Source organism: Neophocaena asiaeorientalis, unplaced genomic scaffold, assembly GCF_003031525.2.
Source record: "Neophocaena asiaeorientalis asiaeorientalis breed wild unplaced genomic scaffold, Neophocaena_asiaeorientalis_V1.1 scaffold89, whole genome shotgun sequence".
Classification (NCBI taxonomy): Eukaryota; Metazoa; Chordata; class Mammalia; order Artiodactyla; family Phocoenidae; genus Neophocaena; species Neophocaena asiaeorientalis.
In genome coordinates, this window is record NW_020172592.1 from 6,445,740 (window position 1) to 6,462,507 (window position 16,768).

At 41.8% G+C, this 16,768-nt stretch overlaps 1 protein-coding gene across 3 annotated transcripts in view; it reads right to left on the reverse strand.

Moving 5' to 3' along the window:
- GRM3 (glutamate metabotropic receptor 3) overlaps positions 1-16,768 on the reverse strand; it is a 228,053-nt gene that overhangs the window by 14,999 nt on the left and 196,286 nt on the right. For all 3 annotated transcript variants that reach the window (XM_024738454.1, XM_024738455.1, XM_024738457.1), the window contains one exon: positions 10,176-11,242. In XM_024738454.1, the coding sequence (XP_024594222.1) occupies positions 10,176-11,242 (1,067 nt within the window). The remainder of the gene's footprint in view (positions 1-10,175; positions 11,243-16,768) is intronic.

Here is a 16,768-nt window from a genome sequence, read left to right on the forward strand (position 1 = left end):
CGGGGTACCTACTCTTTTAATTATTTCATTAGCATCTCTCTGGAATTTTGATACATCAGGTACTCGCTGTTCCATCTTTCTGTTCTCCAGGCTTCTATGCACCCATCCTTGACAGAGAATTTTCCCTTGCTCCCTCTTTGCTTCCCCTGAAAGCAAACCTCAGAACTAGGTTTTATCATCTCTTCTTTTCATTCCCTTGCCCGCACTCTTCATCTTCTCCGCTCTCCTCATTTATCCTGGCTTCAGCTCCCATAGATTTTCTGGAAAATCCCAAATTAGATTCTACATATTTAATCACTTTCAGTATGAAAAATGGAAATTAATTATTTCTTCTATCAGTTTCTAGTCAGAGTAACTATGGTAAATCCTAGAGTCATTTTAAAGTTCTTTTTCCTTTTTCCCCAGCCGATGCTATTACCAGATAGCAATCATTTCTCATGCCCTAAAGTGTCTGACCTTCTTCTGTAATCAAAGGAAGCTGAAAACTGAACAGTTAACTGGAAGAGCCACATAACTTTAGAAGACTTCTTTCTGTTTTTGATTTTTAAAAAATCAGGTTACGCTTGTATCATAATTCTTCAGACTCTGGTTTTACTTTAATTGCTGAAAGTAAATCTCTCCTCACTATCTTTTTTTTTTAATTTAATTTTATTTTTGGCTGTGTTGGGGGGGTCTTTGTTGCTGCGTGCAGGCTTTCTCTAGTTGCGGCGAATGGAGGCTACTCTGTTGCGGTGTGCGGGTTTCTCATTGCGGTGGCTTCTCTTGTTGCGGAGCACAGGCTCTAGGTGCGCGGGCTCAGTAGTTGTGTCTCGTGGGCTCTAGAGTGCAGGCTCAGTAGTTGTGGTGCATGGGCTTAGTTGCTCCGTGGCATGTGGGATCTTCCTGGACCAGGGATTGAACCCGTGTCCCCTGCACTGGCAGGCGGATTCCTAACCGCTGTGCCCCCAGGGAAGCCCTCTCCTCATTATCTTAAAGCTCTTGCTCCCCTAACCACTCCAGTGCTTTCCAACTTGGTCCCCAGTTTCAGGCTCTTCTCTCTTTTGTCAGCTTCTCAGAAAAGTCTGCTATCTAATTCCATGATGGAAAACCCTTGATAAATCATAACTATGTTATTTATAGCAAGTCCATTACTGACGTAATTTTTCTTCTTACATATATGTATAATATGATATTAGAACTGTGCTGTTCCTGCCTCGGTTTTGACCGTGGTGCCAGTGTGAAAGCTATCAGATATCCCAGTGAGGGTGAGACAAGTTCAAATGTGCACATTTTCAAGAAAACCTTCTATAACTTTGAAACTCCTCACATACTTTAAGACATTACAAGGAGAGGAGAAGGGAGGCTTCTGTGAGGAGATCTCGGCCCAAAGCTGTGCTGTGAATTCCATGCCCTCCACCCCTTAGGGGGATTGTGTCCATCTCTTCACTTAAAGCTTGTAGAGGAGGGCATCACTGTGGCCCTTCACAGAAGGTTTGAGGTTTTTCTGTGGTTGGGAGGATGCTCTGGCCGGGAGCCTGATTCCTGTCTTGAAAATCTAGAAGGTGAGAAATGGCTAGTCACTTTTGTAGCAGAGCAAGGAGACTGGCTGATGTATTGAGATAGTCCTTTACTCTAAAAATTTATCAAAACAAACGCTACGGGAGTGGTATGCCGGAAAGGTGAGCCGTTGTGGGTCGTCTAGGGCCCATATGGAGGGGCCTGGAGTCCTTCTCAGAAGGAGGCTAGAGGGGAGTAGCTGGATTGTGGCGACTCAGAGTAGTGAATTGCCAGCCAACTCAAGGACTTGCGGGAGAAAAAGGCCAGCAGGACCTTCCTGATGATCAGGTGAAAGCACCCTTTAATCATCTTCTGGGTTATCCCAAGGATGTGTCTTTAGCCACTGCGGACTTAGAGATCATAAAGTCATCCTGTTATGTAAGAACCATCCTACTTCTTCCTTATTGCTCTCTAACCGGGCCTGAGAGGGACATAGCAACTGGTGGACTGGGGAGTGTGAGCTGGGAGAAAGGGGAAGCCAACCACTGCAGCTCCAAGGCAGGCCAGACCTCAGGAGAAAATGATACTGAATGTTACGTCATGATATGATTTGATAACTACATAGGACAAGGCATTTCAGTTTCCTACTAGAGACATTTTTCCTTTGAAAAGTATTGTAGGACCTTATGTCACCTAAGGGCACACAAATTCATGGGCCTACCCAGATCGTGAGAGTTTTCATTCATTGATGTATCCCCAGCGCTAGGATGGTGTCTCACATAAGGTGAGCAGTCAGTGTTTGGATGTATCCACTGGAATCTCCATCCAGGGGTGGAGGGGTGACTGATCTCACTAACTACTAAAGGGACACAGGGAAGCATAACTAAAGGTGCATTTTGGTCATAGTTTATGCTGCACGGTTTTCAGTATACCCGCTTTAAATTTGATACCTTTTAATTTTTTTCAAAGCCCAAGTATCAGCCTCATAGTCTCAGTTGCCCAGTTCCCTCTATAACTCACACTATAAAGAGTCTGTATTTATCTATAATTATTTGTTCTGCGTCTTTGAACACTCCCAGCCCATGCTGCTTTGTTTTCATCTTCCTCAAGCTCCTAGAAACACCTGACATGGTTAATCACTTCCTGGATCCATCCTCCCCTCACTGGACAGTTCCTTGTCTGAGTTACCTTTGCTGACTTTTTCTCTTCTACCTGAATTCTAAGTGCTGGAGTGTTTCAGAACTCAGTTTTGGGCACTCTTCTCTTTACCATCTCATTGAGTTCCGTGGCTTAAGTACCTCCTATGTGGATGGTATTCATCTTTGTAGTACTAGTTCCAACTTATCTTCTGGGCTTCCAGACCTATACATTCAACTGCTATCTTGGCATGTTGTTGTGGATGTGTAGTGGGCAAATCAGAATGAATATGTAAGCAGAACTTGATCCTTTCCTCCAGGTATCTCCATTTAAGTGACACCAAATGCCACCCACTTGTGCAAGCCAAAAACCTGAGAGTCATCCTTCATTTTGCCATTTCCCTCACACCCACACATCCAATCCAATAGCAAGTTCTGGTTCTTCTGGAAGATAATCCTGTATGGTCTCTTGGGCTTCTGTATGTCTTTCCAGCAGCGGCTCCGACTGCCTTTGCTCTGGACTTTCTTTTCAATGGTATTTTTATAGCAAAGAGCCCTAGAAGATAGAGGTAGTGCCTGTGGAACAGAGGACCAGCATATCACTCATTGGAGAAGATTCAGGTTCCCCAATCTAACTGTTCTTCCCTGTAATGCCACCGCTGACTGTGCCGTGGTCATGGTGTCCTTTGCATAGCCTATGGGAAGTGGGGCTCAAGTAACCAGAGCCAGTGCGGAACTCTGCCTACTGCCGTTGCTTTGAGTCAGAGTCCTTTTTGTCAGCGTCAACAAAACTGTGGCAAGCTAACATGTTAAGTTGGAATCAGTCAAGTAAAATCTCAGACTCTTCGGTCTTTGACAGTTGTGACAGTGAGATCGGAAAGGCTTTCTCAAAGAGGAAGGATGAGGGCCTCATAGGCTGATGAACAGGCCTTGAGAGCGGTGCATGGGGATCCGTAGCAAACAGGCTGACCAAACTGTACGGCCAACCAGGCAATAAATAGTGCTCCGCTTTATGGTCCTTAAAGAAGAGGATTTGGGGGGTGGTTCGCAGGCTGAGTAACAGGAAGTGGATTCGGATAGAGCTGCTAGACCTGTACTGAAATTGTTGCTGACTCACCTCTGGGGGTGCCGTGGATTTCCTCCCTATTCTGATTCAGGTCCTTGGTGGGCAGAAAGTTCTACTCTTTTTTCACATAAAAGTTGCAGAGACAAGCACCTACACTGACCCTCCACTGAAAAGAGAAGCCTTCAGAGAAGCAGAGACCAGGTGAGTCATTTAAACTTTGGCTGGCTCCCTTGGGAAATGAGGGAAGAGGGCGGACCAGTGCTTGTGAAGGAAGAATGGCAACAGCTAGGCCCTCTTAGGGCTCATCCCTTGGTATAGTCTCTCGCGCCAAACTTAGATCCATTCTGCGATGACAGAAGTCTCAGTTTTTTACAGTGGAACCTGGCTGCAGAAAAGGAGCTTTGGCCCTCTCTGTCAGATGGCCCTGAAGCAGGATAATGCTCTGGGAAGCCAGAGATGACGCACTGACCGGTATTTGGGCTCTTCCTGACCTGGATTGGGTTGAAAATGCTGACAGAAGTGCTGCACTAAAGAATGAGAGACGGACGCAAGGAAATCTGGACGAATTCCTGCAGTCAGCTGCAGCCCTGGAAAGCTTGCTTAGCCCTTAGGCTAAAACCAGGCAAGACGCTAAGAGATGTTACCACGATGAGACAGCAGATGCCCTGGATTAAGATGAACTCCTTGAAAAAAGTTGCTGCTGTCTGTGCAAGTCAGTGGCGAGCGAGCTGAAACACGCAAACCACGTGGCCCAGGCAGATAGCTGCCGATATCTGGCTCTGGCCTCTGAGTCAAGGGGTCCCCCAAACTGAAATGAACAGTGGCAGTAATGATGACGTTGCCATTCAATTCAGGGTTTTGGGTGCTCAGAAACATTGGACCTTCGTTTGGTTGAGCCATGCGTAGCTTCTGCATGCTTGAAACACAGAGCAAATGTGCCTTCCTTCCTGGCATGGAGATGTCCATGCTGCCTGATCCTCCCTTACTCTCTCCATCCTGATTGCAGCTGCCTTAAGAAGAGAGGAAGGATAGGAACAATGTCTCCCCATCCCCAAGGGTGGCTGCCATCCATATGCACCAGACCCAGTATGCTGGGAAACTCTGGGGAGGGAAGAACTCAAATTTTTATGCTCTGTTGGTTACAGACAGCCAAGTCACCATCCTACCCAGATCTGTTAGGAAGAAGGCTGGGCTGGGACCAGGATGAGGCAAATGAGGAACTTGCTTGAGATACACATTTAAGGGGGCACCCAAAACTCAGTAATCAAGACAAGTAATTTTTTTTTTTTGCGGTACGCTGGCCTCTCACTGTTGTGGCCTCTCCTGCTGCGGAGCACAGGCTCCGGACGCGCAGGCCCAGCGGCCATGGCCCACGGGCCCAGCCGCTCCGCGGCATGGGGGATCTTCCTGGACCGGGGCACGAACCCGTGTCCCCTGCATCGGCAGGCGGACCCTCAACCACTGCGCCACCAGGGAAGCCCCAAAACAAATAATATTTTACTGCAGTTTTTTTTAAAAATAAAAATTCATGCTAAAAGCCTACGATGAACACAATACCAACCTTTTAAATAAGGTTAGGATCGGTAACAGTGCTGGGCTGTGATGTATTCAAAGTGAAGGCAAAAAGTCAGCAATTCTGATCCCATTGTGACGACTGCTCATGCACGTGTTACCGGGCCCACTCTGCACTGCCTACTGGAAATTGGGACTCGCGCAACCTACGCAAATGCTGAAGTTCTGACTACAGTGGTGGCTGCGGGTAATAAAAGTGCTTTGTTTCTGAGTTAGGAGTCTCAGGTCTTCTGTCAGCATCCCCGAAACTGTGGCGGGCTAACCTGTTAGACTGTGGGATGGGTTAAAAACCCTTCTTGGTCCTTCACAGGTTCTGTCTCCATCACTGACATCCTACCCTTGGCTCGGGCCCCCATCATCTCTGACCTATCGCAGTCACTTAACTGCTCTCCCCACCCCTGCTTTTTCCTTTCTGTCGTACGTTGTCTTTAGCAGCTTGATTTTTGTTTTTTCCTAAAATGTGAGATCACAAAATATGAGATCATTAAACTGCTCCATTTAAAAGTATTTCAGTGGTTTCTTTTTCCATAGAGAACAGAAATCTAAACTTTTTGCTATGGCCTATAAAGTCCTATGTGGTCTAGCTGCCCACCCTCCCAACCGCCTACCTCTCATATAAACTCACTCTCCCATCTACTCATTAAACTGTAGCCAGATACACCTTTCTTTTCTAAGACATTTTTGCCTAGGGGTGTTTGCACTTGCTGTTTCTTCTGTCTAGCGGGTAGAATTCCCCTGGTTTGCTCCTTCCCATCTTTCGGTAGGGTATTATGAAATAGTCACTAGTAGGGGTGGCAAACACTTTTTGAAAGAATGAGATGTGATACATTTCTTTAAATCTTCAAAATAGTCAACATGGGAAAATTGGAATTTCTCTGCAAGTACTTAAACCTTGTAAAAATTCTAAAGTCACCTCTAAGTCTGCCTAGGCAAAATGCTTTGCCTGCACCAACCCCAGTAAGAATCCAGCATCCTGTTACCTAGAGTACGGTCCTTTGCCTCGCAGCATCTCCATCATCTGGGAGCTTGCTAGAAATCCAGAACCTTGGGCCTCATTCCTTCTTACTGAATCAGAATCTTTAGCAAGATTCCCAGGTGGATGCGCCTTAAAGTTTGGGAAGCACTCCAGTAGCATAACCCCACTCCCTTCCGTCACAGTACTCACCACTGCATGAGTTATCCTGAACTTTCACTTGTTAATTCTTTACTCACCATCTCTACACTCCTCTCATTCCCCACCAGATTGTAAGTTATAAAAGAGGAGGGGCTTGTCTGTGTTGATAGCTGTATCCCCAAGGCCCATAATAAATGCTCAGATACTTTTGGAAGACATGAATGAACAAAATACTCAGTAATTACCATTTATACTTTTTATGGTAAACTTTCCACACAAATGTGACCTAGTTTTTTTTACACCATTGGAACTATGTATTGGATCCCTGATGACTCGGTGTTTGATTCTTACGCTCTCTGGGATGGTTTTGTTGTGATACAGAAGGAGGCAGCCTGGATATTTCTCAAAGATCCTCTGAAGTTTTGGATTCTTACCCAAGTTTTTGCTCGCTCCGTCTTGATGCCTCTTACAGCGTTGACTAGTCTTGCTTGTTCTAGGTTTTACTCCTACAAGTCCATTCTTCATATTAAGGATAGATAAATGTGTGATATAGTAGGAAAGGCATGGATTTGGATCCAAAAAACTAGTCCTACTATTTTTTAACTGTGCCACCTGGGAAGTTAATTGCCCTCTGAGTCTGTTTACTCATCTTTCTAATGGATAATGAAATTCGCTTTCCAGGGTGCTAATGAGAATAACGTCAGCTCATGTATGCAAAGCACTTGGTAGAATAAGGTCTTGGAATTTGGTCAGGAAGACTTAGTTCCTTTCTTTCCCTCTTGCCTTAATCATGTCACTTTTTGCCCAAGTGAACAACCAACCAAAGGAAAACAAGAAAAATTTTAAAATCACAAGACCTCAAAGCCCTTAAACATTATTTAAATGAATTCCTCTACCTGGTATAATCTGACCAAGCTGCCAGTTCCCATTAATTTCTCACTAGACTCCCCCTATCTTCCATTTGAGCACGACCGACATTATTGCATTCTTCTTGGTTCATTTCTATTTTGCCTCAAGAATATTCCCTGTAGGCCCTATATACTCTAACTACCTTACTTGTACTTTCCTACCAAGGTACAGGATGAAATCCCACCTCTTTAAGGAGATTCCTGGAAAGACCAAGCTCTTACTGATCCAACTCTTTTTTGAAACTAATAGGCATTTAAGAGTTTCTATCAGCAATTGAATTATAAACTATTCTGTGTTAATCTTGAATTCGTTCATGCTTGTTATTGTTTTCCCAACTGAGATGTAAGCTTTTTGAAGACTAGAATAGTGCTTTATATTGTTTTATAACTCCCAGTGGGTGGCAAAGTACTGAGTCATAAACCTTGTTGACCGATGGCCAAATTCCTGATGCTGGTACTTAGATTATTATTGGGTACTTTTCTAATGCTGCTGATTCTATCCGAGCCACATGGTTTCCCTCCAGGAAATTTTAAATCACAGTCTAAAACAAGGGTCCTGGGTTCAAATACCTATAGGGCTATGCAGATTCATACGTGAGGGTAGCCAGGTGTAAGAATTCAGGGGCTGGTGGGAGCTGTGGGCAACAGGAGTGAGAGGGCTCTGTCTAGAGGCATAGGCACTACTCAGCCAGCTAATTGTGGGTCCACATGTTTTAGTTTGTTAAGAGAAGCCAAGAATCTAGATAGTTATGTACAGTTTCTCAATTTTCTTACTTTGGCAAACATTTCAAAGAATTTCAAAACAGTGCAGGCCAAACTAGAGATATCTGTGGGACAAGAAGAGCATGTGATTCATTAGAGCAGTGATTTTCAATCCTGGCTGCAAATGAGAGTCACTTGGGGAGCTTTGAAAAATCCTGATGTCTAAGCCACAGATCAGGCCAATTAAATCAGAATATCTGGGGCTGTGCCCCAGGTATCAATATTTTTTTTCAAAGCTACCCAGTTGATTCAATGTGTGGTTGAATATGAAAACCTCTGTGTTGGAGGCTCTGGTCTACTGTCTCATTTCTTTTGTAAATTGAGGATTGGGATTATTTGCAAGGATAAGTGAGACCTCAGATGATCTCTGTAGGATTCATTGCCTTAATTAGCATAGCCCTTAAAACTCTCAGCTGTACAACCTCTGCCCCATTTTCCTTGTAATTTCTGCCATGTGGTAAAACTTCTGGTATCTTCAGCTAATTTCTTTTAATCATGATATTGCTATCATGTTAAAGGAAGAAGTCATTTTTTTATGTTTTAGGAATAAATGCTAGTTTATTCAATAAAATTAAATTTTATTCTCAGTAGTATTTTTGTTTTATTTTTTCATTAGCGTTTTTGAGAATGAATAGTTTCAAATCATATGTGAGGATAGAACAAATAACGTAACTATTTTGCATTTCCAATACCCCAAGTCCTGTCTACTAAGGATGGCTTCCTAAGAACTGAAAAAAAAATCCTTACAGAGCTATAGGAGGAGGATGTGTATAGAAAGACAAAAGATAGAATTGGGGGTATTAAAATGCATTAACTGTAGTTCTCCATTTAATCCCCACACTAGAAAGGCACGAACTCCTGTGTGCATATAATCTGACCTTTGATTTTGTTGATTTAGTTCTGATGTCTTCTCTTTTGACAGATTTTCAAAAATTTTTATAGGTAGTCTTATAGAAAGCCTGACGGTTATCCCAACATTGAATGTATATTCTTTATTTTTCTTGCTGCTCCTTTAATGTGGTCCATAGGTTTGAGTCACAACGTTGTGGATAATTTACTAGACTAGACACATCAAGCTTTGCCAGTCGCTTGATCTCTTGGCTTTAAGTAGCTTTGTCTTATTTTTGAGCTGCAATATTCAAGAGCTTGGTAACGTAGGAACTGCTGATAAACAGAAACATTTGAGGACTATTCCAACCTACAGAGGCACTTTACTTTGTGAAATCATGTTGTAACAAGGAAACCGTAAGGCCTCTGGAAAACTTAATGACGAATTAAGAAATATAGAGAATAAAAACCAATTGCCTTAAGAGGGAAATATTCTTATACTCACTCACTGGGCGATACGAAAATGAGAATTATAAATGTGAGAGCAACTGATTGATGGTTTCAACAATTTGAGAAATTTTGATGGAATCATGAACTGTTTCTTTCAGGAGACATGGTCATTATATTGAAGCCCAGAAATCTGAACTAAATATTACTGGAGACTATATGAGTAATGACTTAATTAGGTTACCTGGATATAGACAGTAAAAGTTTTAACCGATTCAGGGATTACATACCTCTACCACATCTACAGGAAGTAAAGTTGTAGAAAAAGTATAACAAATATCGTATTTTAACTTGTTTTAGAGAAATAATGATGCTTATTTGAAGCTTGAGTGAAAAGTTTTTAGATCTTTCAACTGATCCTGGCTTAATGTTACAACTCTGCTTTAATTTACAGATCCATCTGTGGTAGCCAGGTCCTCTCGTGTCTAATTTAAAGTCTTATTATCTTGGCATTCACTTTCTAAATTAAATTAAAAGTTTTAAGGGGCGTGTGCGTGCGTGCGTGCGTGTGTGTGTGTATTATACTTTTCTCCCACTAGATTATAAATTGCTTGAATGACCATGCCATTTACATTTATGTTCCTCTCTGTGCCTAGCACAATGCTTTCCACATAGCAAGCACTAATTAAATGTTTTAAAACATATTGAATTAATTTCCATATACAATATGGTGGTTCATGATGGCATTTCTAATTTAGCTACCTAATTGCTGAGATGAAATAAAAGGAGTCTCTTTTAAATTTGACATACCAAAACAGTGGCAGGATACAAGAAGAAGGAAAAGGAGAAACCATTCCGAGACTTACTCTGTAGTCACTTGAAGTCACATAAAATATAGGGAGGAAGGCCAACCAGATGATGCATGTGGTGTACATGGTAAAACCAATGAACTTGGCTTCGTTGAAATTTTCTGGGCACTTCCGCGTTTTGAAGGCGTACACAGTGCATAAGATGACCAGGACCACATCGTAGGTAAGTGAGATCAACATGCTGGAATCTTTGACATTGCATTTTAAGATGACTGTTTCCCGCTTCTCTGGAAGGGTGTACCGCCTGGTGCCTGGAACCTCCAGGATGAGCCACACAGACACTACCACGATTTGCACCAGTATCAGACCCAGGCAGATGAAAACCTGAGAACTTGGGCTGATGAATTTTGGCCTCTGAGCGCCATTCTTTACCCCATCGAAGACACGGGCAATGCAGTTTGTCTTGGTCAGCAGGGCTGAGTAACAGACAGCGAAGGAGGTCCCCAGCCCTAGTCGGCGCAATGCACAGATGACTGGTGACGGCTTGGAAATGAAGAAGAATGTCATGCAATAGGACAGGCCAACCCCAAACAGCAAGATGTAGCAGAGCTCCCGGCCCGATGCTTTGACTAACGGTGTGTTGTTGTGTTTGATAAAGACAGTCACAACCACGCATGTGCACATAAAACCCAGGCAGGCAATGGTGACTGGACCAATGGCCCAGGCATCTTGCCACCTGATGTAGTCCTCAGGAAGGTCAAAGCAGCCAGATAGGTCTGCAGTGGGCCACTGCCCAAGGCCGCAATCCATACAGGTAAACTCGTCAGCCAGGTATTCGTAGGGCTCGCAGGGGATGCAGATCCAGCAGCAGACATCCCCTGGTTGCATATTCTTCATTTCATTGGGTGCACAGGGGTCGCTGCACTGGGACGTGGGGATTGAGTTCCGGGACCAGTGGATAGAGTCGACGTCTACTGATAAGGTTTCTGCCCAATGACCAACCTTCAGGTAGGAATACTTGCCGCCCATGTACTGGAAGTTGAACACGTTGTAACGTCCCATTCCGTCTCCAAAAGTGTCAAACTTGACAATGCTATCTGCACCTTTATTTGGGTTGAATGGAGCTGCGACATGTAAAGTAAAAGAAAAGAAAAAAAAGAACACTGTTTAGGTGTCTTAAGTGTGATCGGTCAATGACTTTATATCATACACTTAGCAAAACTGAAATAACAGGGAACAGGGATTCCAAGGCTGAGATAATTTATCAATTACCATTGAATTTACATAGTAAAAGCTACTGGAGTCTTCAAGCATTCATCAGTTCATTCGCTTAACATTCCTGAGTGCCTCCTGTGTGCCAAGTGCCAGTGATGGTCATGAGTACAATACGGTGTCTGCCTTCAAAGGAGCTGATTATTTAACAGGGAAACCGGTGAACAGGTGTTCATATTTTATGTGGTATATAAATATTCATTCCTTGAAAGACTCCACAATAGGAATTGGACAAAACTTCGAATCTCACCTCTATTACGTATTTATATATTTATGTACAGAAATTAAATATTTTCATGAAGCTATATAATTAAAAGGAGGAATTTTTCTCCTTCAAATCAAGAAAAAAATGTTCATTATAAATGGACGGTATGTTTCTTTTAAAGAGTTTAGGTAATTCAGAAGGAAAGAAAAAAAGAACACTCATCCATAATCCTTCAGCTGTAGTATTTTCGTGTTTTGGAGGCTATTCATTCTGACTACATATTTGCATGTGTCTGTGTATAGCATACTCCTATCCACATATATACAACCTGAATATTCTGAAGGCACCTACAGTAGAAGCTAGGTAATTGCTTTAAAGTTTGTTCCTGACTGTACAGGGTCGGTAGCCCTCAACCCTGTCCCTTTCTTATAGCCAGTGCCTAAGAGGATCGCCTCTCTAAGCATCTCTGGTTCCTCTCTCTCTTCCAGCTGCTGCTCATCATGTCTCTCTTGCCAACATCAGCTGCCATTCTGTTCACCATTTTTATGCCACCTTCTCTGGTCTGCTCTGTGTCTACTATTTCACACTGCCGACCTTTACTCTTTCCTTAAACGTAGAAGAAGGAGGCTGATGTCTCTGATGCACAGACAATCTTTATTAGTCAGGGTAGGCTTGCCTCTGTTGGTAAATAGACCCCAAATTGTTTAAGGGCTCAAACACAATGGAAGTTTATTTCTCCCTTGTGCAGTAGGCTAAGGTCTTGGTGGGTGGGTATCTCTCCTCCACACAGTGATTCAGGAACCCACGTTCCTTCCATCTTGAAGCTGTACCAATTCCTAGGGCCTCCTTCTCATCGGCATCCATGCAGTGGAAGGAGAAAACGAGTATGAATTAGGTACACCTGCTTCCTCAAAGTGTAACCCTGGAAGTGGCACGTGCTTTTATTCACATTTATTGACTAGAAATTAGTTACAGGGTCACACCCAACTTCGAGAGCAGCTGGGAAATGTGGCTTAGCTGATGTGCCCAACTACAGCTATGGATGAGAAAGGGGAATCTGCAGGACACTGCAGTCTCTTACTCTGCAGGTCTTTGCTGTCTTTACTACCTCCTCCCTGAGCTCCGTCCTGTCTTCTCTGGGGCTCATGTTGTTCCAGCCAGCGGGAAACAGCTTCCTCTTCTTGGGTCTAGTTATTTTATGGAGGAAAGGGTCCCTCAATGAGTTGCTTGGGTCCTTGGTAAAAGAAAACCTCACATTTCACCTAACAGCTCTTGCCTACATAGGATGCATAGATGCCCCTAGAGTGTCGGGCTTGGTGTTTCCAGTAATGTGTTGTACCATATATATCAAGTCTGTTAGCAAATGTAATTCAATATGCCACATTTATTCCTCACTTATTGTGATTTATTTTCCTTTAGTGATCTTGTTATCTCACATTTGACTTTCCTAAACTTCACCTAGCTTTCTGCCACATTCTTCAAACCCATCACCTATGTCTGTGTGTGTCTGTACTGCAGTTGGGGATTGGCTTCAAGTTCATAGCGAGACACGCTGTAGTCGTAGATGAGTGCATGATTTTGGATTTAGATGGACTATGTGTGATTGTCATTTCTGCCTTTTAATAGTTGTATGTCCTTAGGCAAGTTAACCTTTCTGACTCTGTTTCCTAATCAACAAATTATAATATAAATAACAAATTATAAATAACTGTAAAAATGCTAAATAAATTGATCATTTTCTACTGGTTTATAACATTTGCCAGATACTAAATTGTGAGATAATTCATTTCTCTCTGTTATTTGTTGTTTCTCTTTCCACGGCAGTATGATCTTTTTTGCAACTACTACAGCTTTAGACTATGTTTTAATATGTTAGAACAGATGAACATAGGAAACATGAAACATTATTGCTATATTTTCAGGAGTAGGAATCAATACCACAATTCCTAGATCACAGACAACTAAATTTATTTAGTCCATGCTTAGAAAACTTTCATTAAAAATTTTAGAGACTCCTTTCACATGTTACCAATAAATAAAATGTTGAATATTTTAACATAGTTTACATCAAGTATAAGAACCTCAGATGTGTTATTAATTTTTTTTTATTCTCAACTACACAGTCAATCTCCACCAGTGTTCAGTGGATGTTATTAGGTCATTCTGGAAAAGATTTGTAAAATAAATATGTTTTATAGCTTTAAATATTTCACTATTTTCACAGCTATTCTTGAATATAAAGTTTCTTAAAAATAATATATTTGAAAGGTGACAAAACTGGTTGTTTTGCGTAATCTGAGCCGGAGAGGGTTATTGGTAAGATCGTTGGCATGTGAGCTAATAATATAAACACTAAAGATGTAAAACATTCCTTTTATAAATCTTTTATGGAAATCATCTGATATCATTAACTGAATATTGGAACAGACTGGTGGCCTAGTTGAGAATAACAAAACTAATAACACATCTAGGGTCTTAACACTTGATATAAAATGTTTTAAAATAGTCAACATTTTACTTATTTGTAACATGTAAAAGGAATACCTGAAATTTTTTTTTTTTTTTTTTTTTTTTTTTTTGCGGTACACGGGCCTCTCACTGTTGTGGCCTCTCCCGTTGCGGAGCACAGGCTCCGGACGCGCAGGCTCAGTGGCCATGGCTCACGGGCCCAGCCGCTCCACGGCATGTGGGATCTTCGCAGACCGGGGCACGAACCCGTGTCCCCTACATCGGCAGGCGGACTCTCAACCACTGCGCCACCAGGGAAGCCCAGAATACCTGAAATTTTTAATGCCTCTTTTCTAAGCATAGAATAAACAAACTTAGCTTGATGTAACGTAAGAATTCTGATATTGATTCCTACTCATGAAAATCTGGTAATAATATTTCAATTCCCATTTTTTTCTTAATCGTTTGAATATACAGAGCATTGACAGGTTTTTTAAAGAGCCTAAATGAGGAGTTTAGCTCTGGCTTTTACAAAATATAGGCACTTTTTTTTAATTGGAGTACAATTGCTTTACAATGTTGTTAGTTTCTGCTGTACAAAGAAGTGAATCAGCTATATGTATACGTATATCCCCTCCTCTTGGACCTCCCTCCCCCCCCTCCTTCCCACCCATCTACGTCATCACAGAGCACAGAGCTGAGCTCCCTGTGCTATATAGCAGGTTCCCGTTAACTGTCTATTGTACACATGGCAGTGTATATATGTCAATCCTAATCTCCCAATTCATCCCACTCTCCCCTTCCCCTCCTGTGTCCACTCTTCCGTTCTCTACGTCTGCGTCTCTGTTCCTGCCCTGCAAACAGGTTCATCTGTGCCATTTTTCTAGATTCCACATATATGCGTCAATATACGTTTGTTTTTCTCTTTCTGATTTCACTCTGTATAACAGACTCTAGGTCCATCCACATCTCTACAAATGACCCAATACCCTGAGAAAACCATATTTCAAAAAGACACATGTACCCCAATGTTCATTGCAGCACTATTCACAATAGCCAGGACGTGGAATCTACCTAATGCCCATTGACAGATGAATGGGTAAAGAAGATATGATACATATATACAATGGAATATTAATCAGCCATAGAAAGGAATGAAATTGGGTCATTTATAGCCACTATTTTTCATTAGGCTATTTTATTTTTTAATTGTTTTGAATTTTATTTATTTTTCATACAGCAGGTTCTTACTAGTTATCCATTTTATACATATTAGTGTATACATGTCAATCCCAGTCGCCCAATTCATCACACCACCACCCCACGCCCACCACCAATTTTACCCCTTGGTGTCCATACGTTTGTTCTCTACATCTGTGTCTCAATTTCTACCCTGAAGACCGGGTCATCTGTACCATTTTTCTATGTTCCACATATATGCGTTAATATACGATATTTGTTTTTCTCTTTCTGGCTTACTTCACTCTGTATGACAGTCTCTAGATCCATCCACGTCTCTACAAATGACCCAATTTCGTTCCTTCTTAAGGCTAATATTCCATTGTATATATGTAACCACATCTTCTTTATCCATTCGTCTGTCAATGGGCATTTAGGTTGTTTCCATGACCTGGCTATTGTAAATAGTGCTGCAGTGAACATTGGGGTACATGTATCTTTTTGAATTATGGTTTTCTCTGGGTATATGTGCAGTAGTGGGATTGCTAGATCATATGGTAATTCTATTTTTAGTTTTTTAAGGAACTGCCATACTGTTCTCCATACTGGCTGTGTCATTTTACATTCCCACCAACAGTGCAAGAGGGTTCCCTTTTCTCCACACCCTCTCCAGCATTTGTTGTTTGTAGATTTTCTGATGATGCCCACTCTGGTGTGAGGTGATACCTCATTGTAGTTTTGATTTGCATTTCTCTAATAATTAGTGATTTGAGCAGCTTTTCATGTGCTTCTTGGCTATGTGTAGGTCTTGTTTGGAGAAATGTCTATCTAGGTCTTCTGCCCATTTTTGAATTGGGTTGTTTGTTTTTTTAATATTGAGCAGCATGAGCTGTTTATATATTTTGGAGATTAATCCTTTGTCCGTTGATTCACTTGCAAATATTTTCTCCCATTCTGAGGGTTGTCTTTTCCTCTTGTTTATGGTGTCCTTTGCTGTACAAAAGCTTTTAACTTTCATTAGGTCCCATTTGTTTATTTTTGTTTTTATTTCCACTACTCTAGGAGGTGGGTCAAAAAAGATCTTGCTGTGATTTGTGTCAAAGAGTGTTCTTCCTATGTTTTCCTCTAAGAGTTTTATAGTGTCTGGTTTTACATTTAGGTCTCTAATCCATTTTGAGTTTATTTTTGTGTATGGTGTTAAGGAGTATTCTAATTTCATTCTTTTATATGTAGCTGTCCAGTTTTCCCAGCACCACTTAGTGAAGAGACGGTCTTTTCTCTATTGTATATCCTTGCCTCCTTTGTCATAGATTAGTTGACCATAGGTGCATGGGTTTATCTCTGGGCTTTCTATCCTGTTCCATTGGTCTATATTTCTGTTTTTGTGCCAGTACCATATTGTCTTGATTACTGTAGCTTTGTAGTATAGTCTGAAGTCAGGGAGTCTGATTCCTCCAGCTCCGTTTTTATTTCTCAAGATTGCTTTGGCTCTCCGGGATCTTTTGTGTCTCCATGCAAATTTTAAGATTTTTTTGTTCTAGTTCTG